Genomic DNA, 25,770 nt, shown 5'->3' on the forward strand with positions numbered 1-25,770 from the left:
TTCCTCTTCCATCTTACCTCCTATATCATTTTTCTCCTTGATTATCCTCTCACCATATTTCTCTCTACGTGAAAAGATAACGCAATTTCACCGAAGATATCCACATTGTGCGTATGCACAAAAAGCGATCAGTACCAGTACAGTGCAATCTTCATAAAATCATAACCAGCGATGTAACAGACATCCAGTAGTAGTAGTAGTAGTAGTAGTATTGTATGTACTTTTAATTTCCAAATCAAACCTAAACAAAAAGAACACAAGTCTATATATGATATATATGTCATCAACATCAAGTCTTGAACGGACATTACGCTTCACAGGTCAAATCCGTAACCCATCATCATCCTCATCACCATTCTATTTCGCCTGTTCCTCCCACTGCACACCAGCCCACTCCTCTCTATAACCGACAACACCAACTTCCTTCGGTCCACAATCCTTCCCACAAACTCCCAAGATAATAGTCCCCCACTCCATACCAGCATCATCCTTGGGTCCAAGCCCCACCCCCTCCCTACCATCCTCCAACACGCTGATAACATGAGGCACAAGCTGCAACTCAAACACGCGCTCACTACCACAATACTCACAGCGAGGCATGCGACTTCCCCCACCAACCGTAGTAACCTTGGCATTGGGGTTCGCTGTCTTCGACGGATCGTGGAGCCGCTTGCCCACCGCATCAGCATATGAATAGAGCAATGGCGTACCGCGGAACTCGTAGCGGAGGACTTGTTCGGGGTTATGGCCTAGACGGGTGGAGAAGCGGATGAAGGCCTTGTCGAGCTCGGATTCAAAGGTATCTTTGAGCTCCGCAGCGCCGCCGTTGGGACCTTCTTCTTCTGTGTTGTCGATGGTCACGTTGGCGGGGATAGTGGGTGTGGAGGGACGGGACATGGCCTCGTATTCGGCATCGAGGTAGAAGTTCGTGTAGGGGGTGGGGAAGTCGGATTGGGCGGGCCAGGGGGTGTTGGGGGTGGTGGAGGCTTCGGGAGGTGGGATGAGGTTGGTTTTGGGTTGTTGTTGTTGAGGAGAGGAGATGCGGACTTTGTCGGCGAAGGATTCGGAGAGAGTAGGTGCAGGAGAGGGGGTGGGTTTGGCGGCGAGGCCGGGGGAGGGCGCTGGGGCAGCGAATGGATTGTTGTTGGTGCTGGTGGAAGAAGCGCCGGCGGAGAAGGGGTTTGCGCTGGCGGAGACGCTGCCGGTGAGAGTGGAGGAACCGAATAGGCTGGCTCCGAGGTCTGGCTTCGGTGCGGCGGGCTTCTTCTCTTCTTCTTCTTTCTTCTCCTCGTTTGAGGGTTCAGGCTTTTGTTCTTCCTTTTGGCGGGGAGGCTGGTGTTGGGGCTCGATCTTCAGCTTTCTAACGGCGCGCAGGGCCCGGATACTGCCTGGTTTGCGGTTGCAGGCTTTGCGGGGGCAGGAGAAGATGTAGAGACGGCGTTCATCGTCGGGGAAGTCGTTGGGGAGGTCACCGTGCAGCTCGAGGAGGAGGAGCATGGGCTGGTTGCAGACTTTGCATTTGGCGAAGTCGCCCGGAGGCGGGGTAGCGTCGTCGAGCCAGGTCTGTGAGGGGTATTTTGTTAGTCGGACGGGGGGGAAAGGGGATGAAGAGATGAATTGAGAATTGTACGTACCGGCCAGCCTCCCAGGTGACTGATGGTGTCTTCTACAATCTCGTCGGCTGCGTAGCCCAGCAGCACGTTGGTCTCGCTGAAGTCCCCCTCATCGTCGAAGGAGGAGTCGCTGTCGTAGGGATCCATGGTGCTGTTCCTGGTGTGGGCAAGGAAGGTAATATATAATAGTCAATTCGAGAATCAGTAAGTCAGATCCAGAACAATGAGATCCTAGTCCAGACGCAGAAGAAGTTGTGATGGAGATCGACAGAAGAGCGCGTCTTTCTTTTCTGCCCGAAATTCTGGCGCAAAAAAAGAGTGAATCGCCCAAACGGGAAAAGCCCCATCGGCGATAGCCCCAGAATGCGCTATTCCTTATATGGGCTAGCGCAGTAACTGTGGTATCGATACATACCCGTGTGATACGTCAGTCAATACATCTGCAGCATCTCGCCATCGACCGTCACTTCCTCTTCGTTTCATCTCCATCTTTAATCCATCTTCACTTTTCCCTTTCTCGGATTACTATAGATCTGCTTCATTTGAGAATTCATTATAAAAGAGGTTATAGAGCGAGCTCTTTTGCATGCGAGCCTCTGAGCATGAGCACCGTTGCTTCTTCATGCTCCTGCATCTGACGATCGTAACGTCCACTAGTGTGGAAGCATTGCTTCACTAAATAAGCAATTCATCAATTTGAGCAATCATGCATCGCTCATCTCTTTCATATTTCCTTCAGTTTATTCTTCACATTCATGTAGTATACTACATCTTAGCTTTATGCCTTCCCCCACATGCCAATGCCACCGAACAGCAACCCTTGGGCTCATTTGGAGTCACACCACCCAAGAGGGTCGCCGTGATCGGTGAGATCGTTCCCATAGTCCCCTCATGTGCCATTCAAAACAATTAACATTTTCAATAGGAGCGGGGGCTGCGGGGTCTAGCACGGCTTATTCACTACGCAAGTATGCGGATGCCTTGCACATTCCCCTCAATATAACGGTCTTCGAACGCTCTCCCTATGTTGGCGGTCGTTCCACAACAGTGAATGTCCATGACAATCCAGCTACACCCGTAGAGCTAGGTGCTTCGATCTTCGTGGAGGCCAACCATCACCTTGTCAACGCATCCAAAGAGCTGGGACTTCACGTTAACAGCGCCAATTATGACCGACCCAGAGAGACCGAAGACACCCTTGGCGTCTGGGACGGCGAGCAGTTCGTCTTTGTGATGAAGGAAGCTTCTTCCTGGTGGAACATTGCCAAGCTGGTCTGGAGGTACGGATGGACTCCCGTGAGGACCTATCGCTTAATGAAGTCGACAGTCAACAACTTCCTCAAACTCTACGACGAGCCCATATTCCCCTTTTCATCCCTTACATCCGCTTCAGAAGCAGTAGGGCTGGTAAATATAACTGCTATTCCTGGAGAGGCCTTCCTCCAGCAGAACCAGGTGTCCGCCAAGTTCTCCCGCGAAGTTATCCAAGCTAGCACCCGTGTCAACTACGGACAGAACCTTGCTCTGATTCATGGTCTCGAGACAATGGTCTGCATGGCAACTGAGGGTGCCATGGCCGTGGAGGGAGGCAACTGGCTGATCTTCGACGGAATGCTCAAACTGTCCCACGCCGACGTCCGCTTAAACCACACAGTGACAGCCCTCGACTGGGATGCCAACGGGTCCTCAACCCTAACTATCAACACAAACACCAACTCAGAAGAAAAGCTTGAGTTCGACGAGGTCGTCATCGCCGGTCCATGGCAATTCTCCAACATCACCGTTACTCCATCGCTCAAGAACACGCCGGACGAGATCCCCTTCGTGACACTCTACGTCACCCTCTTCGCCTCCCCGCACCGTCTCTCACCTAAATACTTCGGCCTCACAGAGCCCAACGCCTACACCCCGGAGACAATCCTCACCACCCTCCCTCCGGACAGCGATATCGGAAAAAGCGAAGCCGGAGTCGGCCCAGCTGGCTTCTGGAGCATCAGCACACTCCGGACCGTGGACGCCCCAGACCCATCAGAAGGGAAACACTACGTCTACAAGATCTTTTCCCCGGAACGGCCAACAGCCGAATTCATTGAATCAATTCTCGGCCTGGAGCACAAGTCATATTCTAACACCGACACTGAAACTGACACTTCCATCGGCGATCTCTTCAAGCGAGACATCAGCTGGTTCCATGAGAAGATCTGGCGGCCGTATCCGTTTGAATATCCACGGGTCACGTTTGAAGAGCCGCTTCTTGCCCCTCATGTCTGGTATACGGGCGGAATTGAAAGCTTCATCTCTACAATGGAGACAAGTGCATTGATGGGGAGGAATGTAGCTGCTTTGATGTCTCGAGAGTGGCAGGCCCAGGTTGAAGAGGGGGAGGGAGAGTCGGCAGCGGATTCGGTTCGTCATGAGCTATAAAGGGAACGGCAAGGAATGGAGAATGGGAAATTGGCAGGACTTCTTAGTATCAAGTCATCTGTTCTCGTGCCGCGCTGTCGGTGCAGGTTTTAATGGCATGACGATATATGGCACTTATGACCATATAATATAATTGTCTAGAGTATATAGTATTCACTAATGCATCGAGAATGAAGTCCCGGGAATATTTACACAAAACTCTACAAATACTCATTGGACGGCTGTTGTCTCATGGAACTTATTATCTTTCTATTTCAGTTCATAATACCTATTTACTAGGTAAGAAGTAATACTCAACCAGGCGTACCAAGCCTCCATGCAACCACGAACTTTTCCTGCCCTGTTGAAGAAGTGTTGAAGAAGCCATCCCGGTGCTATTTGTTCATTCACATGCTCAATGCATATCCATATCCCATGACCCGCGTAAGGTTGAAAAAGCAGACCTGTATAAAACCCCTTAGAACGCACAGCCCACAATCCGTTTTTGCTCGCAATGATGTTGAACTCGTAACCTAACAAGATAAAAAACAAAGAAAAAAAGAAAAGGAGAATAAAAGAAGATAGAATGTTAAGGTATCATATCAAAAGTTCACCCGGCTATAACTAGCTTAGACGGGAAGGGGGAAGGTGCTGGCCCAGTCAGCAACCTCCTTGCGGAGGCTGAGGATCTCAGGAACGGTCTCGGAGGCAACCTTGGCCTTGAAGTCCTTGAGCTTGTTGGCCTCCTTGGGGAGCTCGCTCTGGACCTTCTTGCAGAGGTTGATGGACTGGTCAATGTAGCGGGCAATGCGCTTGAAGTCCTCCTCACCCATACCACGGGTGGTCATGGCGGGGGCACCGATACGGATACCGCAAGGGGTCAGAGCAGACTTGTCACCAGGGATGGAGTTCTTGTTGCAAGCAATGTTGATCTGCTCGAGGACAGCCTCGACACGAGCACCGTCCAGGCTCTTGTTGCGGAGGTCGACAAGGACCATGTGGCTGTCAGTGCCGTCAGAGACAAGCTTGTGGCCGAGGGTCTTGAACTCCTCCTCGAGAGCCTTGGCGTTCTTGATGACCTGCTCCTGGTACTGCTTGAACTCGGGGGAAGCAGCCTGCTTAAGGGCAACAGCCAGAGCAGTGATGGTGTGGTTGTGGGGACCACCCTGGTGACCAGGGAAGACGGAGAAGTTGATGGGGCCCTCAAGGTCATACATGATGTCCTTGCCGGTCTTGGGGTCAGTGCTGCGGACACCCTTGCGGAAGAAGATCATGGCACCACGGGGACCACGGAGGGACTTGTGGGTGGTGGTGGTGACAACATCGGCGTACTCGAAGGGAGAGGGGATGACACCGGCGGCAATCAGACCGGAGATGTGAGCCATGTCGACAATGAGGTAGGCGCCGACCTTGTCAGCGATCTTGCGCATGCGAGCGTAGTCGATCAGGCGGCAGTAGGCGGAGGTACCAGCAACCAAGCACTTGGGGCGGTAGAGCTCGGCGTTGGCCTCGAGTTGATCGTAGTCAATGATACCGGTCTCAAGGTTGACACGGTAGGGGAAGGTCTCGAAGTAGGTAGAGACAGCAGAGATCCTGCGGAGAGTATGGTTAGCATCCAATGTTGATGTGCCATGTTGTCGGGAGGCAAATCCGCAAACTTACTTCTTGGCGGGAGTCTGGTAACCGTGACTCAAGTGACCACCGTGGGGGAGGTCAAGACCCATGAGACGGTCGTGAGGGCGCATGAGAGCCTGGTAGACCTGCAGGTTGGCAGGGCTACCACTGAGGCACTGAACGTTGACGCCCCACTTGGCGGGGTCGAGGTTGAAAGCCTTGAGGGCACGAGCCTGGCAGGTAAGCTCGATGGCATCAATGTGCTGGTTGCCACCGTAGTAGCGAGCGCCGGGGTAACCCTCGGAGTACTTGTTGCTCATGGGGGAACCCAGGGCATCGAAGACAGCGTGGGAGGTGAAGTTCTCCGAGGCGATCAGGACGATGGATTCGCGCTGACGTTGGATTTCCTTCTCCTGTAATCGGGCAGTTAGTACCATGACACCACATCTGCTTCAGAAGAAAACAGTGGAAAACGTACCATGATCTGGGCGATCTCAGGATCGCTGTCCACGAGGGACACCTCCATTTGCTACATCGATGAGTCAGTGAGTGCTGCTGCGAGGAACACCCCAGATGAAAAAAGTGCAGTGGGGTACTTACGTTCCGGTGAGCCGGAGAGAGAGCGTAGGTAGCCATTGTGTAGAGGGATGTGTGAGGAAAAGGGGGGTTAGAGGAGGAAAGAGGGAAGAATGAGATGAAAGTTGAGGATGAAGAAAAGGAAGAAGAAGAGGGAAGAAGGGGAGGATTAAGAGGGAAGAAGAGGAAAAGCTAGGGATGGGGTGGGGGAGGGAAAAAAAGATTGCCTCAGGACCCAAGAAAGACGGAACGTGAGTCTTACACCCCGCCGCCTGTGCTCTAAACCCGAGCTAAGCCCCATCGGGCCCCGGGGGGACGACATCGGAGCCCGGCCACGCCTTCACCGGCTCGGGGAAATTATTGGGCGCTTACTCGTCTCCATTACTCAATGACTACACTAAAGTATATCTCATCTTGACCCAGCAGCAACAGACCAACAAATGCAAGAAGCAATTGATTTGAGTGATATATCAGGTGTCATGGCTGACTAGAATATAGTATGACAAGAATTAATCTAGTAAATTTTCCCTCAATCTCGGAATCCCGACCGGGATGCCACTAAGTGGCTAAAGGCGACAGAGAGGCAGGAAAAAGTCAATCCACTAGCCTACCAGCCCAGCTCCGATTGGTGCCGCTGGACGATCAGCATTGGGTCAACTGAAGCTACCATCCCCAATGAAACACGAGGGGCCTCGATCTACATCTGGAGGGCTGATGAGTTGTCAAGGTTTTCAAAGAACAGAATATAATACAATATGAATCAGGTCTCGACGTTGTTGAGGCTATGTTGCGTATGAGGGACGTAAGTGTTGTAGTCATTCTGCAGAATGAGCTTCATCTCTTCTGAACTGATGATCCAACTATAGTAATGAGTCATAGCATATATCCACTCCACTATTATTTCGTAGCTTCTACTTTTAGATCGCCATCCGTATCACAGTGCAGCCGTTACAAATCCTGCTCCACCATAGATCTTCCAATTCCCATGGCAAGCGTAGCCTCTCGGGATGCTCGCACCTTGTTATGGGGACCGTGGTGGCGCTGGAGGGGTCAAAGCAGCTTGCGAACAGTCCCCCACCCGAGAGAAACCATCAGAGAGACACCATCAGAGAAGTTCTGCTGGACAACTGGGAGGTTTTGCAAACATTAAGACCTGTTCCTTTCTTCATGATCACATGGCAATTTGGACAAGCCATAGCTCATAATCTCGATAGCACGGGTAATGGAAAGACAGCAGAACCCCCAAAAAAGCTTTCCCCATTAGAGCATCCGTGTGTCCCTGCTCAATACAACCACTTGTGCGATACCAGGAGTCGCATACACTGACCAACCTATGGCTCCTCCAGCTTATGCTTTATCCGGAACTTGAGTGAAGATGAGTTGGGCGAAGCTAGTAACCTGCTCAACTGTATCTTCCGGTGTGCTGTTCCCTAAGCCCTTAACCCGGCAGAGTCGCAGTGTATGATTCCATCCCAAGATCGATATAGGTTGCTCTTTACCCTCGGGGTTGCGGAGGAATCTCAGGAGATTCTTCTCGGATCCTTGTCGTGGGCTTGACGCGATCAACGTGCGATCGAGGGTAGTTGGCATTGACCCTTTCACACATACTGTCATATCATCTTCCGCGCACACCCTCAAGGTCCCTGGGACTTGAGCTTCTTAGCACCTCCTGGGCTTGCCATCTGGCCAAAGTCGGCGATGACCGACTTGAGCTTTGCAATGCGGTCCTCCAGCTCCTCAATTTCCTCTTCCTGGTCGGCAACCGACCGATCTACGTCGGGTAGGTTTTCCACCACGGCTTGTGCCTTCTGGATACGAATTTTGATTGAGCTGACCTCTGTCGGAAGGTCCTTGATATCGAGCGCTGGAGAGGTATTCGAACCCAAGCCGGATATTTCTGCACCACCTGGACCAGCTGAAGGTACTGTCCCCAGTACTCCAGCAGTGTTGGTGTTCTCAGCCCCCGCTTGTTGTTGCGATTGAGGTTGGCCGGGGGTGCCTGAAGGTGGTCCGGTAGGAGCACCAGCTCCGGTAGGGTCATCGGCCGCTCTCACGCCATTGGATACGCCAGCAGCGTTCGTTGGCGGCGATAAAAGACGTGAAAGGAGGCCATGCAACGGTGGAACGATGTCGAATGTCTGTGGAGAAGGGAAAGGGACGGCTTGGGGGGTTGCGGGGGCGTCTCTGACCATCGGGGTCTCGGGCGCGACGGATGATTTTGGTAGGGGAGTCACCGCCGTGGGGGATCGGGACGCCATCGCGGGAAGGGCAATACCGCGGACCAGACACACGACGAAAAAGAAGAAGAAGAAGAGACAAAAAGTTGAAGTATCAGAGCAGGCGGCTCACGTGGGGAAAGGGAATAGCCTCGTTTCCCGGGGGAAGCTGGGTAATTGTTTAGGGAAGAGCCGGGGAAGCCGGACGAGAACGGGAGGGAGAGGAAAGTCGGAGAAAAAGAGACTAAAGAAGGGAGTGGAAGTGGAAGGTGACGTCGGGGCGGAGCGAAAACAAAACAAGTCCCAAAGCGTCACCGAAAGCCAAAGTGTGGTGCCCCTCCCCCTCCTCTCTATTACTATTACTGTTACTACGCTGGTCTTGCGATTGTGTTCTTCACCGGCCAGCCTTTTCGTGACTCCACCTATCAATTCTCCTTCTCCTTCTTCTATCCTTCTTCTCTCCTATCCTTCTTCTTCTTCCTTCTTTCACTTCTTCTTTTTCCACCCATTTTCTTGCTCTTGAATCTCTTTTCCCCACTTTTGGTGAGTGCTTCCCGAGCCCATCCCGCTCTATCCCCGGACTTCATTTTGCGCTGGGAATGTAAATTGCTTTGGCTAACATATGCACTCCAACAAGTTAAGAGCACAGAGTATATAGCAAAAATGGCCAAGGTTGATCAAAAGGTCGCCCTCAGTAAGTTGAACTTGCCAACTGTTTTCTGTCGCCCATCAATCCACTGATATCCTGCTGTCTAGTCGTCATCGATGGCTGGGGTGTCGCCGGTCCCAACTCCCCCAAGGACGGCGATGCTATCGCTGCCGCTGAGACTCCCTTCATGTCCGGCTTCGCCGAGGCCGACTCGAAGACTGCTCAGGGTTACACCGAACTCGATGCCTCCTCCCTCGCTGTCGGTCTGCCGGAGGGTCTCATGGGCAACAGTGAGGTCGGTCACTTGAACATTGGTGCTGGCCGTGTCGTTTGGCAGGACAGTGTCCGCATTGACCAGACCCTCAAGAAGGGCGAGCTGGGCAAGGTGGACAACATCGTCGCTTCCTTCAAGCGCGCCAAGGAGGGTAACGGCCGTCTGCACCTGTTGGGTCTGGTTTCGGATGGTGGTGTCCACTCCAACATCACCCACCTGGTCGGTCTGCTGAAGGTCGCCAAGGAGATGGAGATTCCTCACGTCTTCATCCACTTCTTCGGCGATGGCCGTGACACCGAGCCCAAGAGCGCTACCAAGTACATGCAGCAACTGCTTGACCAGGCCAAGGAGATCGGTGTTGGTGAGATCGCTACCGTTGTCGGACGTTACTGGGCTATGGACCGCGACAAGCGCTGGGACCGGGTTGAGATCGCCATGAAGGGTATTGTCTCCGGCGAGGGTGAGGAGAGCTCTGACCCCGTCAAGACCATCAATGAGCGCTATGAGAACAAGGAGACCGATGAGTTCCTGAAGCCTATCATTGTTGGCGGCAAGGACAGACGTGTGCAGGGTATGTTTTGTTCCCTCTGCTCAATGATGAAGGTGTTGACCTGCGATAATAGATGGCGACACTCTCTTCTTCTTCAACTACCGTTCCGACCGTGTCCGTGAGATCACTCAGCTGCTGGGTGACTACGACCGCTCTCCCAAGCCCGAATTCCCTTACCCCAAGGACATCCACATCACCACCATGACCCGGTACAAGACCGACTACACCTTCCCTGTTGCCTTCCCTCCCCAGCACATGGGTAACGTGTTGGCCGAGTGGCTGGGCAAGAAGGATGTTAAGCAGTGCCACGTTGCTGAGACTGAGAAGTACGCTCACGTTACTTTCTTCTTCAACGGTGGTGTTGAGAAGCAGTTCCCCGGCGAGGTCCGCGACATGATCCCGTCTCCCAAGGTTGCCACCTATGACCTCGAGCCCAAGATGAGCGCTGCCGCCGTGGGTGACAAGATGGCCGAGCGCCTTGGCGAGGGCAACTTCGAGTTTGTCATGAACAACTTTGCTCCCCCCGACATGGTTGGTCACACCGGTGTCTACGAGGCTGCCATCCAGGGTGTTGCTGCCACCGACAAGGCCATCGGTGTCATCTACGAGGCCTGCAAGAAGCACGGCTACATCCTGTTCATCACCGCCGACCATGGGTAAGTTTCGCCTCCGATGAGTTTGCGCAAGAACTTCTCACTGACCTTGGTTTCTTCTTCGCAATAGAAACGCTGAGGAGATGCTTACCGAGAAGGGCACCCCCAAGACCTCCCACACCACCAACAAGGTTCCCTTCGTCATGGCCAACGCCCCCGAGGGCTGGAGCCTCAAGAAGGAGGAGGGTGTTTTGGGAGATGTTGCTCCCACCGTTCTGGCCGCCATGGGCATCGAGCAGCCCGAGGAGATGTCCGGCCGCAGCCTTTTGGTTAAGGCATAGATTTAGCGTATAGAGTAGATGTCATGTATTGTCTGGATACGATTCCATTGATGAAGAAATGAATTATTACGGTGTCTATACTGGGGTTTAGCTTTGGAGCGAGATAGAACAAGATTTTGTTTATTTTCAATTTCTCCCATCTCTGATACAAGCGTACTTCCAATTGTGCCTTGACGGGCACACCGTATCTCGATCAATCACAGCACCCACACAGGGTAGGTGTCACACCTCGGTCGACAGACAGCAGGATCGATCGACTACGTATCCGCATACTCTTATGAGAATATTCGCAACGATCATTAACAAGGGTATCTAAAACCTCTCAACCTCGTCGTGCTGGGCCAGAATTAGCCATCGCACAAAGTAGTTCTGCTCTGCCGTCGGTGCTTGTTCTTCTTCTCGCACGACCTCCGAGGCGACATGCATCATCGCTTTCGAGGACCGATCAGGTACCTTGGCTGCTCTTTCACATCCGCCATCACCAACAATTATATATTTTCCTCGTGTGATAACAGTAGTCACTGCCTTCCACCTATAGTACTGATAACAGCGATCCGTCTACAATCAAGCAGAAGCCGCCGCCGCTGCTTGTTGCATCTGAGTCTGGAACTGAACGATCTGCATCACGATTGTCAGAACGATGACCGAAAGCATGCTTATTATTATGACAATCAGAAAACTAACCTCAGTGCGCTTCTTATCAGACTTGTCCTGGTTCTCCTGGATCTGTCCCTCAATGCGCTTGCTATAATGAATACATCACGTCAGTCACAGCTCCCACCCAATGAGGAAGTGGGGAGGGGGGTAACGGTAACTGAAACGTACATTTCCTTCTCAATAAACTCAAGACGTCCATTGACGGCCATCAAGGCCTCACTCTTCTCTTGCTTCAGCAAGACCGGTCCGATCAACTTGTAAATGTTCGACTCGTCATCGAGGGAGTTGAATTCCTTCTGAACGCCGACGTTCTCCTGTTGCTGGGATTCGAGCTTCTGGCGCGCTTCGACGAGACCGTCGAGCTCTGTTGAAAACAGTTGTTAGTATTTGTTCCATGCTTATGACCAATGGTGCGTATAGCATAGCACAACACCAAGCTAGCTGGAATAGATAAATGACACTTGCATGCCCATGCTCATGCACCCCTTCCCCGAATAGGAAAACAACTCATGGAATACCAACATACCCGTCTGCAAGGCCTGAAACTCCTCGGTAAGCGCCTGCATTTGCTTTTGTGCGTCCGCCATGATGCTGTGTGATAAATCCCTATTTAGCCCGTGATCGTGTGTGCTGATGTGGTGATTGATGGTCGTCGGGGGAATGAGTTATCTATCGGAGGGGCAAAATGGGAAGCGGAGCGGCAGAAAACCAACCAAAGACGGTAAACAAGACCGTCTGCCCGCCTTTTCGGTGTCTCTCTGTCTCTTGTCTCTCGTGCCATTCCTCCATTCCTAAGTATTTCCTCTTGAATGTCCTCCTTTACCATTCTATCCTGATTAGAGACCTTCTCAACTCTTCCTTGGAAGAAGTGTCTATTCGCTGAGAATTATTCATATACGTCATTGTTTGTTCCGTGTTCCGGTGCAATCGAGTCCCCGTCTCCTTCTTGCGCCCGCAGAGACACAGACTAGTACTAAGTACTACTCCAGACGGACGGACGAAACCAGGCAGGCTTCCGTCGTCATTCGCTCCCCGCCTTCGAAACAGTCCAGCCAGCCAGCCCTGCTTGCTTCCTATTCCTGCGATCATTCCGTAACGACACTTCGATCCTTTTCATTTTCACACCATGAGTAATACCGACTTCCTAGGGAGGGCGATTGACACCGTCAAAAAGGCCATCGAGCACGACAATGAGGGCGAATACGAGAAGGCTTATCAGCTGTACTACTCGGCGCTGGAGCTGTTCATGCTGGCACTGAAATGGGAGAAGAACCCCAAGTCCAAGGAGATGATCCGCGCAAAGGCGGGCGAGTACATGGATCGCGCGGAGAAACTCAAGAACCATCTCGCTACTCTAGATAATCGAAAAAAGCCGAGTGCGGTGGGCGCTAACGGCAAGGTGGCGCAGGGGAGTGGGAAGGGAGGGTATGTTGCCGACATCGCCTTGCGATCAGTTCTGGCACAGAGAGCATTGTGTGCTAACACTACTTGTTTGGTGAATTAGAAACCAGGACGAAGATGGCGAGGACGCCGACTCGAAGAAGCTACGGTCCGCCCTTGCTGGGGCGATCTTGTCGGATAAACCCAACGTGCAGTGGGAGGATGTTGCCGGTCTGGAGAGCGCAAAGGAGGCATTGAAGGAAGCGGTCATTCTACCTATTAAGTTCCCACACCTCTTCACGGGGAAACGTCAACCGTGGAAGGGTATCTTGCTCTATGGGCCCCCGGGTACGGGAAAGTCATACCTCGCCAAAGCTGTTGCGACGGAGGCGAACAGCACCTTCTTCAGTGTCAGTAGTAGTGACTTAGTGTCGAAGTGGATGGGTGAGAGTGAAAGGTATGGCTACATCAGGGATCTTATGTCGCCACATGCCGGTTCCTAGAGCTAACATGCCCACCTCTACAGACTCGTGAAGCAGCTCTTCAACATGGCCCGAGAAAACAAGCCGGCGATTATCTTCATTGACGAAGTCGACGCGCTCTGCGGTCCTCGTGGAGAAGGTGAATCGGAGGCATCTCGTCGTATCAAGACGGAATTGCTCGTTCAGATGGACGGTGTCGGCAAGGACTCCAAGGGCGTTCTGATCCTCGGCGCAACAAACATTCCCTGGCAATTGGATGCCGCCATTCGTCGTCGATTCCAACGTCGAGTCCACATCAGTCTCCCCGATATCAACGCACGAATGAAGATGTTCATGCTGGCCGTCGGCTCCACACCCTGCGAACTGACGCAAGCCGACTACCGAACCCTGGCGGAGATGAGCGAGGGCTACTCCGGTAGCGATATCAGTATTGCTGTCCAGGATGCGCTGATGCAACCCATCCGCAAGATCCAAACAGCAACGCACTACAAGAAGGTGAGCCCGCTTCCCACCATTGATCCATACAAAAGAGAAGAGCATCCCACTAATCACAAAAATAGGTCATCCTCGACGGCGCCGAAAAGCTAACCCCCTGCTCACCGGGCGACCAAGGCGCAATGGAAATGTCATGGACCACCGTAGAAGCCGACCAGCTCCTGGAGCCCCCGCTCGTCCTGAAAGACTTCATCAAGGCGGTCCGCAACTCCCGACCAACCGTCAGTCAAGAAGACCTGCAACGAAACTCCGAATGGACCAAGGAGTTCGGTAGCGAGGGTGCTTAATCCAACCCTTCATCCTACTCTTCACACATCCATCTTCTCTCCATCTAGAAGAAGACAAACGAGTCCGTCCGTCCTCCTTCCTCCTCTCGTTGTGTCTCATCACGACCCGATAGAATCAACCAAGCTCCCATAAAGTCAAGCCTTTGTTCTCATCCGTCCCTATCATGGTTTCAGGTTTCCCCTTTCCCCCATCCCGATATTGGTTCGATGAATGCATGCTTGGGTTTCAGGTTGCTCAATTGGAATGAACGAACGAACGAAAGAGAAGAAAAGAAAATCCCACGACCACACACACACATACGTTACACCATCGAGATGCTTCCTACGACTTTATCCCCATCATCTTATTATTCTTTATCTCTCTTATCTTCTTCCTCTCACCTTCCATCTCGGTGTTAGGCAAACTCTGTTTTTTATCATTGTGCAGCAAGGCGAGGCGTTAATTTAAAGTCCACTGTTTTTCTTATTTCTCTTTCTGTTAACTTAACTACATGACGAGCTTGGTGTGGAATGAAATGAATGTCGGCTGGAAATTCAATTCTTACGTTATGTGCGTATAGACCAAGTAGCCTTTGTGGTGGTCTTTATTGATTGTTTTCCTGAGGGTTGTTGACCGAAAACACACCCACTACTGGTAGACAATAACCATAGACTCAAAGTTAGGCTCAGACATATCTCATTAACCATTCAATCTAACCATCCAGAACCAACATAACTAAGAATAAGAGTATATGTGTGAGGGATCCAATGTCCCTGGGGTTGCAACTACACAAACACAGAGTGGGTAGCTAGTAGGTACAGTACCAACGACAATTCCTTTCACAATCCAACCTAGGAGAGGACAACGCCTTAAAACACATCCATCAAAATAACGCCGGGGAATCTTCTCAACGAACCCAAAAGGAAATGCAAAATCATTGGAAAATAATGGGGGATGAGTCAACGGAAAAGAGGGAGGGAGGGAAAGAAGGAAGGGTGGAAGGAAGAGAGAGGCTCGACATTAGACGGTTCGAGAGGGTGATCAGGATTTACTGTATGAAGCGTCTCGCCTCTTCAGCACCTCGTTCTTCGCCCGTCTGAGACCCTCACCAAGCTTCTTCGTCTTCTTCCAGTCTTGGCACATCCTTTGCATGCGGACGACGGCCCTGACCATGGAGACGGCAGTCTTCAACTTGGATTGGGGAGTGCGGGTCTTGTTGCGGTCACGGGATTTGACGCCCATGTCGGAGATCATGCGGAGATCAGCTTCGTTGCTGTTGGAAGGAGGATGTTAGCTAAACCATTATACAGAAAGGGTAGATGTAGAAATGAGGGAACTAACCAGGCAACCCGAACACGCTCGCCAAGTTCCATCAAGCCCTTACTCCAAGCCAGGTCACGGCGGAACTTCTCCTCACGCTTCAGTCGCGCACGAAGCCAGATGATTTCCTTGCCTAGACCGAGCATCTCCTTCTCATGCCTTGTCTTACTGCTCTCGCTCTTTGTCCCCATCTTCTCCACAAGATGGTCATATCGTTCTTGCAGGGCTTCCAGCTCCTTTAATGCCGATTCAGCCTTTCTAGCACAGAATGAACGCTCATCACGGATCCTGCGCATTTGCGCCTTGAGCTCGGCCATACGGGCCTCTCGCTCTGACACCTTGAGCGCGAGCGATTCAGCCTCCAGAGTCGATGATTTGAGTAGCTCATGAAGATCACGCTGGTCTTCTTCTCTCATTGCGGCTCTTTCAAGATCGCGATTCTTCGATTTGACCTCCCGTAGCGTTCGGTGTGCCTCAGACAGCTGTTTCCGTAGGTTCCGGAGCTCATCATGGAGTTTGTTGGAGGGTGAAGAGGAGGGTGAGTGGGATTCGTATTTCTTCATCATCGCATCGTGCAATTCCTTCTCCAATTCAGCAAGCCGTGCTTTGTAACTTCTGACGGACGACTTCTGGTCGGCTTCGCGCTGCAGCAACGTCTTCTCACGCTTCCGAGCCTCGTCCAGACTATGACGAAGCATTGAGAGATCTCCATTTGCAGTCGAATGTTCGTTCTCAGCATGTGGCTGCTGCTGAAGGAGGTTCTCAAGCTCTTGTATGCGTCTTTCGTAGCGTTGCGCCTTACTCTTCGTCAATGCAAGTTCGCGATCCCTTCCACCTGAAGTCGTGTGTAGTTTATCGTGAAGTTGGTCGATTTCGGCTGACAGACGGTTCTCTTCCAGGGCAGCCCGCTCGATCTCAGCGCTTAGCTGTTTTTCTAGCGTCTCCTTGGCTTCCAACAATGAGGTTCTGTCCTCCTTGAGGCGTCTAACCTCGCCTTCAAGCCGCAGAACGGATTTTCGGAGATCGACCTTTTCCTTATCGAAACGCGTCGTGTCGTCAACTGGATTTTGGGCCTGATCCAGCTGGACCTGAAGCTCATCGCGTTCGGTCTCAATCTCAGCAGCAGACGTCCGCAAGTCATGCAATTCGACATGAGCATTAGCCAGCTGATCACGGAGTCTCTGTTTCTCGCTGATGAGCTTCTGGATCTGACTGTCGTGTTCTGCAGACCCTTTCTGTGTTCGGCCCTTGGTATACTCCTGTTCTTCCTCCAAGCTTGATTGTAGGACAACAACTTCATCCTCCAGAGCCTGGATCTTTTCTTGAAGCGCTGCCTCTGAGCGTCTAACAATCCTCAAATCCTCCTTGAGAGAAAGGATTTCATTCCGCTGTTCATCAATTATCTCCCGTTTTGATGTCAGATCATCGTTCAGTTCTTTGACCTGTCGGCTCAAAACAGCCTCCGAATTGAAGTGGCGCGTCTTTTCGCTATCGATGACTTCTTGCAGTTTCATCTCCTTTCCGGACAGAGTATGTTCGACTTGCTCAAGCTTCTCAATTGTGCGCTTGAAACCAGCTGCCTGATCCTCGGCCCTGTCCTTCTGCAATTGCAAGGCACGCCTGGCGCTCTCCCACCTGTCTTGCTCGAGAGCAAATTGGCCCTCCTTGTCTTCGATTTCGTGGTGGAGAGCCTCAATCTCTTCTTGTAGTCTCTCGACTTCTTCCTTGTAGTGAGTACGGACAGTATTCGTATTGTCTAGCGCATGGTGATGCTCTTCCTCCAAGGCTTGTTGTAGCTCCTTAATTTTAGACTGCGCTCTCGCCAGCTCCTGCTGCAGGCCACCGGACTCGTCCGTCAATGCATGATGTCGGGTTTGTAGGAGTTCTTTCTCCTCCGATTTGCGTTGGACTTCGTCGAGGGCTTCCTGTAATTGGGCGGAGATCCTGTCATATTCCTGTTGGGCCAAATCTCGCTCGTGTCTTGCCTGCGCAGCATCATCCTGAAGCTTCCGCTCCTTGTCGTTCATCTGCTGCTGAGATTCCCGATATCGCTCCTCAAGTCGGGCTTCGTGATCAGATCGTGTTTCGATATCTTTCTTCAATGCGCTGTTCTCTTGTTGGAGCTCACGAAGCTCCTCCTCCAACTTGCTGGCCTTCTCCTCCAGCTGGCGCGTCAGTCCACTTGTACTGATAGACTTGTTCGCCATCTCATCGTGCAACTCTTGGAGATCTTTCTGAGCCTGGTCCTTCTCCATGACGGCTTGGCTTGCGGCATCCCTCGCTTCTCTTGCATCAGACTTTGCCTGATCCAGCGACTCTTGTAGCTCTTCCATCTGCTCCTTCGCACGTTGCAGTTCTGATTCCAGCTCAGTGAGTGCATCGCGTTCCTTGCCGTCTCTGTCCTTCAATTCCTCGATCTCTTCGTCGCGTTCCTCGATGGCCCGATCCCGCTCTCTTACCGACGCCTCAAGATCTTCAACTTCGTCACGGAGTTTCTCCATCTCCTGAGATTGGCTGTCCTTGGCATCCCTCAAATCCTCCTGGAGCTCCCTGATTTGGTTGTCTCTCGCTTCGATCTCTTCCCGCATCAAATCCATTTCGCGCTGTATCGTATCGTCGGTCGGTCTTCCCCGCGCTTTCTCCCTGAGCTCCTGAAATTGTATGCGGTACGATTCGAGGTCGCGTTCAGCCTGCTGAAGGCTCTTCTTGTAGCGTGAGATGTCGCGTTGCATCGTTAATTTCGAGACCTTTAGCTCTGTGTTTTCCTTAAGTGCTGCTTGGTTGTAAGCGGGACCGGCCTTTTCCAGTTGCTCCTGCAAGAAGTGAATTTTCAATTTAAGACCGAAATTATCCTTGTCTAATTGATCGATCATCTATTGCTGTTAGCAAAGTTTCCTGGTGACAAAATTCGTTTATTCACCTTCTCCTGTTCCTTCAATGTCATATTATTTCCCTCATTAAGGACACCACCGTTCCTTGACAACCCTGGAAGCGGTGTGCTCTGCACGCTGCTGCTTGCAACCTGCGGGATAGGAGTGGGCTGATCATCGGTCGCGTCCTCCTCATCAATATCGGTCATTTCCATTCCAGGAAAGCCCGGCGTGTTGCCATTGCTCAAATAACTCCTGCCTATATGTCCCGGGGTCTTCGGTCCGCGCGTCGTAGACATATTTCGCAAATAATTGTTCTTCGTGGCACTCCTCATAAGAGGCGTAAATTCACCCTTGGGAGGCGCTGCGGTAGGAAGCTGATGTCGACTATTTAACGCGCTTCTTGTCGATTTGGAAGCTGCGCCTGCACGCGGCGTATGAGTCTTGAAACTCCCGGAAGTCCGCCTTCGACCGTCACCAAGACCCTTAAGAAGGTCATCATCCTTGGAAGGCGTAGCAAACGAATTTTCCACTGAGTCGAGTGCCGTCAAATTGGGTCGTCCCACGCTGCGATAGCCGGTCAAGTAAGTCGCGTTTCCGTCGACTTCGGTGCGCGGCGTGTCGATGTACGGATACGCCATGGCCGACGGGTATAACGCGGGGTTGTAGTGCTGAAAATTGGTGTGAACAGTGTATGGGAAGGAGCGAAGGCCATTCAATGGGAAACCATCGCCGACAACACCATTAGAAATCGGGGGGAACGCGGCGGAGGGGACTGACAATCTAAGGTAGTACTGGAAATGCGATGCGATACGGGACGTGTTTTGGGCGGTGAGGCCTCAAGCCCTCGTTCTTGTTGACATCTAGCCCAACGCGACCTAGCGCCCGGTCACGGGGCCCGCGGCCAAGCAATTCGCCGCGTCTCGTCCGGTATGAAGTCATGCCGTAATTTATTTTCAAAGTTCTTATGATCGAAGAAGTTAGTTGAATTGCTGCACCCAGCAGCCTGAAAACTATATTCAAAACAGAAAGTGTGCCTGCTGCAGATATTCGCAACATGGCACCCATGTCTGAGGAGGATCTGGAGTGGTTCAAGTCCACTTTCCACCCCATTCCCAAGCCGGAGATCCCTGACGATAGTGTCGATTATTCTCTTTACTATATTCCTTCCAGCCCCGCCCCCGCTGTCGTCGACGAAGTCGCTGAAACACGAGCGAGATTGGTTGAGGTGCAACGTACCTCTGCAGAATTGGTAAAAGACCTACTAAAGGACTATATCTGGCAACGTGAAAGCTTTCGGCTGGAAATCACGAAAGATGATGGTGCGCGACGTTCATTTGTTATATTGATTGGCTTATCCCAGCCACTAACAGATACCTAGGAGTCACTTCTTTGCACGGGCGCACCAACTTCGGCGATTCAATTGAGGACGAGTGGGTTATTGTGTATCTGTTGCGCGAGTTGACCAAGAAACACAAAAATGTCTGGGCGAAAGCTGTGGATGGTGATGGTCAGTTCCTTTTGGTGGAAGCTGCCGCCACGCTACCTGCTTGGCTGGAACCTGAGGTAGCAGATAACAGAGTCAGTGGCACCTCCGGTATAATGTCTGTTATGACGCAGGCTAATTTCCTCTCAGGTCTGGATCAATCAAGGTCAACTTGTCATAATCAAGCCCAAGAACGATAAGAAAGGTAGAGTGACGGAAAAGATCTCGCTATCGGATGCAAAGAAGATCATCATGGAGGAGCCGGCACGTCTGATGAGGTCTACCATGATACAGGAGGAGGCGTTCTACCGTTTGCGTAACTATCCCCAGCAGATCAACGAAAACCTTCACTCTTCGTTCGTAACCATCCCTCGCAAAGTTGCCTTCCTACTTCATCAGAAACCCGCATATATTTCTGCCGCTGTGGAAGCCTTCTATCTACGCGATCCGATTGCACTGCGACCTCTTCGATCCAAGGATACTGACAGCTTCATCTTCAAGCCTGAAGATTTCGTCACCGTGAGCGTCCGCTTCACGCGAGTTGGATATGCGCAGCTCAAAAGCCAGGACTTTCCAGTACCGAAGTCATGGAACGACAAACTACCCACGACAGATGAACAGAAAGCATATGATCGGGCCGAGATAGGCATGAAGCTGGCTTGTGGATTTGAGATGCTTCTTACGGATCCTCAGAATCAAGACAAGGCGGCCGTGCGAGAAATGAAGCTTATACTGGAAGATCTGGACACTGGTGATGAACAACTGCCCACAGACAAGGATATCGAAACCTGGGACAAGCGACAAGATGACGAGAAGTGGCTCGACATCAGCTTTGAAGACTTAGATCGAGAGCTCAAAGGCAAGGGGAAAGACAAAGACGGCAGACCGAGCGCTGAGGGTACTTTTGGGGATGCGAACGCGCAAGAAAATCTTCAGCGTATTGTGGCGCAATTCGAGAAGTTCTTGAATGATGATGCGGCTGGCTTCGAAGGAGCAGAATTCTTTGATGACTATGGCACTGACACCGATGATGACGATAATGATGAGGATGAGATGAGCAGTGACGGTGAAGATAAAGAGGCCTCGTTCGACGAAGAGGAATTTTCGAGGATGATGAAGGAGATGATGGGAATGCCATCAGGCGGTTCTGGTCTGCCGGGCTCGTCTCGGCCTTCGAAGCCTCGGGGTCGGGTGGAGGAACTGGATAGCGAATCCGAGGATGACACGGAGCAGATCAAGGAGCTTTCGAGGCAAATGGAGGCAGAATTAAAAGGCACGGGAGTGCTTGATCTCAATCGCAAGCCCAAGACAGCCGGTGACAAGCAGACTTTGGCTGATACAAAGTCAGGAGAAGCAGAGGACGATGACCTACCTGAACTGGATGAGGAAGACATTGACATCAACTTTGCGAAAAACCTTCTCGAAAGTCTTCAGGGCCAAGGTGGGGCGGCTGGCCCAGCGGGAAACATGCTTTCTATGATGAACTTGGCTATGCCCAAGGACGATCGCCACCGCTGATACTGCGACTATAAATGACGAGAATACCAATGATGTCCCGGGTTGACTGTCAACGACAATATGAAATATGGCCAGTCGCTAACGTATGGCCCTTCAATGGTCCGTCACCAGACGAGCTGACCTCACATACCTCTGCCAGACAAGAGGGCAGGTACTTCCCTACCGTCGTTCTATGCTTAGGGTCCTGGGAAGCTGAACGCTTGCTGTGAGGAGCTCGGATCGAGCCCTTATACTTCAGCCTGCCAACGTAAATCTAATGAAGGCTCAGCTGACGTGCAAAGCGAGGTCAAATGTGACCTAGAAGTACGTGCTCACTGTCTGGGAAAGCTGGTCATTAGACATCTTTTAAATGAAACCACTCCTCACTTCCCATGGGACTGGCTGCTCTCATGGAGCTGTATCGGTGGTATATCGAACATGATAGAATATAGGTGCCGAAATTTTAGGGAACCATGGACATAACGAGATACTGTATATAGTTACTACTCATATAGTATGATCTGAAGACAGCCTGATGAAGTGGTTGCGTCACACAGTAGTAGTTCTCCTATTAACCCCACATACTAGTACGTAGTATATATATAAGTACAACTCAGACACTTACTGGTGTTGGACTCATTTGCTGAAGAATCTAGTACTTTAACCAACATCATATCCGTCACCCTATGCCAGATTCAGTGTCTCACTAGTAAACCATCAATTGATGAAGCCACCACCATGATGATGCTGTAGTACGCTTGTCACCATATAGTAACTGCCTGTGACATGGGATCTTCTTTCAGCGTCCCCGATAAGCCCGATAAAAGGTCGAAGGCGCCGATAAGCCCCCCCCGTGTCGATCACGTGGCGGCGTTATCGGCCGGGCTGGCTCGTACTTCCCCTCGTTGGGCTTCTTCCCCCTCTTCCTTCCCCTCTCTCATTTGCCTCTCTCTTGCTGCCTTTTCCGTGGACTCTCACCTTATGGGCGGATCCCTGGCACTGGACTGTACGTTACTGCTGGTCTCTTCGTTCAGCATCTGGTCCATCTCATCTCAAGTCCCATCGGACCTGTTGTGCTGCAAGTAGCCTTCTGGTGCCGGATTCCCCCGGTCAAGCCGAGCAACCGGGTGCCTGTCTAGTGGCAGAACTCCTAGGCTGTGACGAACAGACCTCAAATCGACATCGCTGTTTCTATACATATTCATTGAAAGTCCCGACTCCGTGACTCTTTATCTAAGCAAATATACATCTGGATATAAAGAATGGCCACCCCGGCTCAATGCTACTACTGTTTCGAGACCCTTGCTGCCTCCTATAGGCGCAGAGAACCAATCAGCCTTGCGTCTGTGGAAGAGCTCTGGGAACGACACGAACAATATAAGAAGCTCGCCGCGTTAGATGAGGATGACGATTCGCAATTCGTAGACGAGGACGAGAACACCGCGCCGCTTTCTGGGAAAAGCAGTCGCTCCCAGAAAATCAAAGTGCCCCGAGTCAGTCGGCTTCAGTCTGGCTCGAGCTCCTCTACAACACAATCTCTCGCGTCTACCAACTCATCGCAGTCTGTCCTGTCAAGCTCAACCTCAGTCACGACACCCAATTCCTCGTCAGATACGGCCAGTGGCAAGCCGAGAGAGGACAAATATCCTCTGTTTGTAACATGGAATACTGTCTCGAAACACGGCCACAAATCGCTCCGGGGCTGCATTGGCACATTTGAGGCGCAGGAGCTTGCCGAGGGCCTGAAATCCTACGCGCTCACATCGTACGTATATCCCTTTCATTATCCATGAGACCGGGCCTTCCACCTACACCTTGGCAAGGCTCGCGCATGCTAACCGCCCACAGCGCATTTGATGACACTCGGTTTCCCCCCATTCCAGAGTCTCTTCTGCCATCTCTCTCTTGCTCATTGACGCTCCTCGGGTCTTTCGAGCCATGCACCAACGCTCTGGACTGGATCCTTGGGGTGCATGGCCTTCGCATCTCCTTCATTCATCGCGGCAGACGTTATGGTGCAACCTACCTTCCTGATGTCGCGGTTGAGCAGGGATGGTCCAAAGAAGAGACCGTCAACAGCCTGATGCACAAAGCAGGCTGGGATGGGCCCTCCGAGAGCGTGGCGAGACGGTTTTTGCGAGGCAGCAGCAATGCTGGTCATGGCGCTGCCGCCGCAACCAAGCCATGGGAGCAGGTCTCCGATTTTCGAGCTGTCAAGTACCAGGGCCTCAAGGCCAGCAGCAGCTACGCGGAATGGCAAGAATGGCGCCAATGGGTCCTCTCGCTAGACGATGGGAGCCAACAGCTTTTGAGTTGACGAGCCCAACCAATGATTCCATTCAACCTGGATGTTCAATGATGCGATGGCGTTAATGAGACGGGAGGCGTTTTGTCACTTTTGGTTATTTTTATGCATTTGGGACATATTTGCCACATGCCATGTAAACAGCGAAACCTCGTACACGAACCGTTTATGTGGACATAACTAATGGGAATATATGTATCTTTCGGCTAAGCGTGCTCATTTCGCGATTAGACCCCTTCGGTACTATATCCTGTAGCTCTCTGATATTGTACACTGAAGTGCCTTGTGTGCTTAATGTCCAGCTACTAAGTTGAATCCATTCCTAATTACAATAGTAGGCGTAATGTGGGCTCAATCTAGTTGAAGGATCAACCAATTACATCATTTGCTATAGTTACTACTAGGTATAAAAGAAAAGTGAAAGGACCAAGACCGAAACATCTTTCTTTTGCCACGAAAGCCACACCAGATAATAATCAGAAGAATCCATCCCCATCAAGGGTAGTAAGCATTTATGATAATAAGAGAGTGGGTGACAGTGGAAGGGGAGCAAAAGGTATATAAGCTTTAGTAGTAGTAAAAACGATCCCACAAAAAGTAATAATAATACGATGTATATATACTTATTACCAACCCTTATTTCTTCCCAGTGCGACTCCACAACCCGGCGACCATTTCTTGAACTTTCCGCTCTTGAGCACGGATCTGCTCTTCCGTCTGACCACGAGCATTGGCACGGCCGTCGATTTCCATGTCTCCGTCGTGGTCCCGTCGTTCTTCGATGACGTCGTTGCCGTTGACTCGTTCGGGCTTGGGGTCGACGCTCATCATGCCGTCCATCATTAGGCCGCCGCCTTCGCGAAGCTTGTTGATGGCGCGAACGGTATCGATGGCCTTGTGGAGGGTGCGACGGGCGTTGAAGTTCTTCTTGACGGTCGGGAGGAGATCTTCGCCGGAGCCGAGCTTGTCGGCGGATGTGTCGTAGGGCGGGTTGACCCAGGCGTGTTGCAAGGCGTCGTGGGCTGTCATCCGAGCGCTAGGGTCGATGGTTAGGCAACGCTTGATGAAGTCTCGTGCGTCGTGGGAAACGCCGCGCCAGTATTCGATTGGGGTGAAGGAGTAGTCTGCTGCAAGGATGGCCTGCATCTCTTCCAGGTTGGAGTCGCGGTCAAAGGGGGTGTAGCCGCATAGCAAGAAGTAGGTGATGACACCGATGGCCCAGATGTCTCTGTTGAGCGGTCGTTAGTATATGAAAATAGTAGTCGGACTGGCAAATTGCCATGGCGAGGAACGTACACTGGCTTTCCATGACCACTCTTTTTGAAGATCTCGGGCGCCATGTATCCCGGTGTACCGCACGTCGTTGTAAGAACATGGAACTGCTCCTCGTCCATGATCCTCGACAAACCAAAGTCTGCGATCAGTAGATCTGCATTATCCTCCGGAGTGCGGAAAAGAAGGTTCTCTGGCTTCAGGTCCCGATGCACGATGCCGTGGTCGTGCAGGTATGCCACAGCGGAAAGAATAGCACGAATGAGGTCCGCGGCATCGGATTCGTAGTAACTGCCCTTTCGGCAAATGCGATCGAAAAGCTCGCCACCAAGCGCAAGATCGGTAACCAGATACACTGTAAATGGCGAGGATAGTTAGTCCTCAACAACTTTGATACTAGACCCCACACCAGTCATGCACATACAGTTGTTCATAGTCTCAAAGTAATCGACCAAGGTCAGGATGTTCTGATGCCCCATCGACACCCTTTTCAGCACCGCGATCTCATTTCGAACCTATCATGATCCCCCCATGTTCCTTATCATTAGCCTTCCTGCTATATCTCGACTTTCTCCCCAGCCACACCTGGATCTTCATGAGGGTAAAGAAATACCATGTGCTCACGTCCCGCCATCAAGCGCTTGTTGATGACCTTGGCCGCATAGTAGTGGCCGGTGTCGATGTGCACACATTCCTTGACGACCGAGTAGGAGCCAGCTCCCAGGGTCTTTCCGGTCTTGTATCGGCAGGGCTGGACCTTCGGCCGTTGACCTGCTTGCGGTTGCGACGCCATTTATATATGATATTTCAAGAAGCGACAGAGTTGTGTTTCAGGGGTGGAATTCGTAAGGGTGGACGGTCAATAGGGTCTGGGTTTCAAGGCAGACGGATAAGGGTGGTTCGGGCCTGC

The 25,770-nt window shown here is 51.7% G+C and overlaps 11 protein-coding genes across 11 annotated transcripts; 5 read left to right on the forward strand and 6 right to left on the reverse strand.

Annotated features, from left to right (window-relative positions):
* Positions 1-357: 357 nt before the first annotated feature.
* Positions 358-1,760, reverse strand: AtWU_09576 (PDCD2 domain containing protein; the record flags this gene model as incomplete). Its single annotated transcript, XM_035504682.1, has 2 exons — positions 358-1,563; positions 1,635-1,760. The coding sequence occupies 2 exons, from the start codon at positions 1,758-1,760 to the stop codon at positions 358-360; spliced, it is 1,332 nt and encodes a 443-aa protein (XP_035360575.1).
* A 559-nt stretch (positions 1,761-2,319) lies between these two features.
* Positions 2,320-4,037, forward strand: AtWU_09577 (putative prenylcysteine lyase; the record flags this gene model as incomplete). The annotated part of the gene is made up of 2 exons (XM_035504683.1): positions 2,320-2,479; positions 2,539-4,037. The coding sequence occupies 2 exons, from the start codon at positions 2,320-2,322 to the stop codon at positions 4,035-4,037; spliced, it is 1,659 nt and encodes a 552-aa protein (XP_035360576.1).
* Positions 4,038-4,645: 608 nt separating this feature from the next.
* Positions 4,646-6,266, reverse strand: AtWU_09578 (glycine hydroxymethyltransferase SHM2; the record flags this gene model as incomplete). Its single annotated transcript, XM_035504684.1, has 4 exons — positions 4,646-5,609; positions 5,679-6,043; positions 6,109-6,159; positions 6,231-6,266. The coding sequence occupies 4 exons, from the start codon at positions 6,264-6,266 to the stop codon at positions 4,646-4,648; spliced, it is 1,416 nt and encodes a 471-aa protein (XP_035360577.1).
* Positions 6,267-7,840: 1,574 nt separating this feature from the next.
* AtWU_09579 (RNA polymerase II mediator complex middle subunit MED9) lies at positions 7,841-8,464 on the reverse strand (the record flags this gene model as incomplete). The annotated part of the gene is made up of 1 exon (XM_035504685.1): positions 7,841-8,464. One exon carries the CDS (start codon positions 8,462-8,464, stop codon positions 7,841-7,843), a length of 624 nt encoding a protein of 207 aa, XP_035360578.1.
* A 621-nt stretch (positions 8,465-9,085) lies between these two features.
* Positions 9,086-10,829, forward strand: AtWU_09580 (2,3-bisphosphoglycerate-independent phosphoglycerate mutase; the record flags this gene model as incomplete). Its single annotated transcript, XM_035504686.1, has 4 exons — positions 9,086-9,116; positions 9,179-9,916; positions 9,969-10,551; positions 10,619-10,829. The coding sequence occupies 4 exons, from the start codon at positions 9,086-9,088 to the stop codon at positions 10,827-10,829; spliced, it is 1,563 nt and encodes a 520-aa protein (XP_035360579.1).
* Positions 10,830-11,393: 564 nt separating this feature from the next.
* On the reverse strand, positions 11,394-12,073 carry AtWU_09581 (tubulin-binding prefolding complex subunit YKE2; the record flags this gene model as incomplete). Its single annotated transcript, XM_035504687.1, has 4 exons — positions 11,394-11,447; positions 11,514-11,574; positions 11,655-11,850; positions 12,013-12,073. The coding sequence occupies 4 exons, from the start codon at positions 12,071-12,073 to the stop codon at positions 11,394-11,396; spliced, it is 372 nt and encodes a 123-aa protein (XP_035360580.1).
* A 539-nt stretch (positions 12,074-12,612) lies between these two features.
* AtWU_09582 (AAA family ATPase VPS4) lies at positions 12,613-14,130 on the forward strand (the record flags this gene model as incomplete). The annotated part of the gene is made up of 4 exons (XM_035504688.1): positions 12,613-12,911; positions 12,991-13,323; positions 13,393-13,843; positions 13,909-14,130. 4 exons carry the CDS (start codon positions 12,613-12,615, stop codon positions 14,128-14,130), a joined length of 1,305 nt encoding a protein of 434 aa, XP_035360581.1.
* Positions 14,131-15,151: 1,021 nt separating this feature from the next.
* On the reverse strand, positions 15,152-18,941 carry AtWU_09583 (putative spindle-pole body protein (Pcp1); the record flags this gene model as incomplete). Its single annotated transcript, XM_035504689.1, has 3 exons — positions 15,152-15,383; positions 15,452-18,303; positions 18,351-18,941. 3 exons carry the CDS (start codon positions 18,939-18,941, stop codon positions 15,152-15,154), a joined length of 3,675 nt encoding a protein of 1,224 aa, XP_035360582.1.
* A 416-nt stretch (positions 18,942-19,357) lies between these two features.
* On the forward strand, positions 19,358-21,304 carry AtWU_09584 (putative regulatory factor Sgt1; the record flags this gene model as incomplete). The annotated part of the gene is made up of 3 exons (XM_035504690.1): positions 19,358-19,622; positions 19,682-19,881; positions 19,937-21,304. The coding sequence occupies 3 exons, from the start codon at positions 19,358-19,360 to the stop codon at positions 21,302-21,304; spliced, it is 1,833 nt and encodes a 610-aa protein (XP_035360583.1).
* A 1,241-nt stretch (positions 21,305-22,545) lies between these two features.
* Positions 22,546-23,600, forward strand: AtWU_09585 (AMMECR1 domain-containing protein; the record flags this gene model as incomplete). The annotated part of the gene is made up of 2 exons (XM_035504691.1): positions 22,546-23,048; positions 23,132-23,600. The coding sequence occupies 2 exons, from the start codon at positions 22,546-22,548 to the stop codon at positions 23,598-23,600; spliced, it is 972 nt and encodes a 323-aa protein (XP_035360584.1).
* A 624-nt stretch (positions 23,601-24,224) lies between these two features.
* AtWU_09586 (serine/threonine-protein kinase) lies at positions 24,225-25,653 on the reverse strand (the record flags this gene model as incomplete). The annotated part of the gene is made up of 4 exons (XM_035504692.1): positions 24,225-24,816; positions 24,885-25,215; positions 25,285-25,375; positions 25,474-25,653. The coding sequence occupies 4 exons, from the start codon at positions 25,651-25,653 to the stop codon at positions 24,225-24,227; spliced, it is 1,194 nt and encodes a 397-aa protein (XP_035360585.1).
* Between the last annotated feature and the right edge of the window lie 117 nt (positions 25,654-25,770).

Source organism: Aspergillus tubingensis (assembly GCF_013340325.1).
Source record: "Aspergillus tubingensis WU-2223L DNA, scaffold_11, whole genome shotgun sequence".
Lineage (NCBI taxonomy): Eukaryota > Fungi > Ascomycota > Eurotiomycetes > Eurotiales > Aspergillaceae > Aspergillus > Aspergillus tubingensis.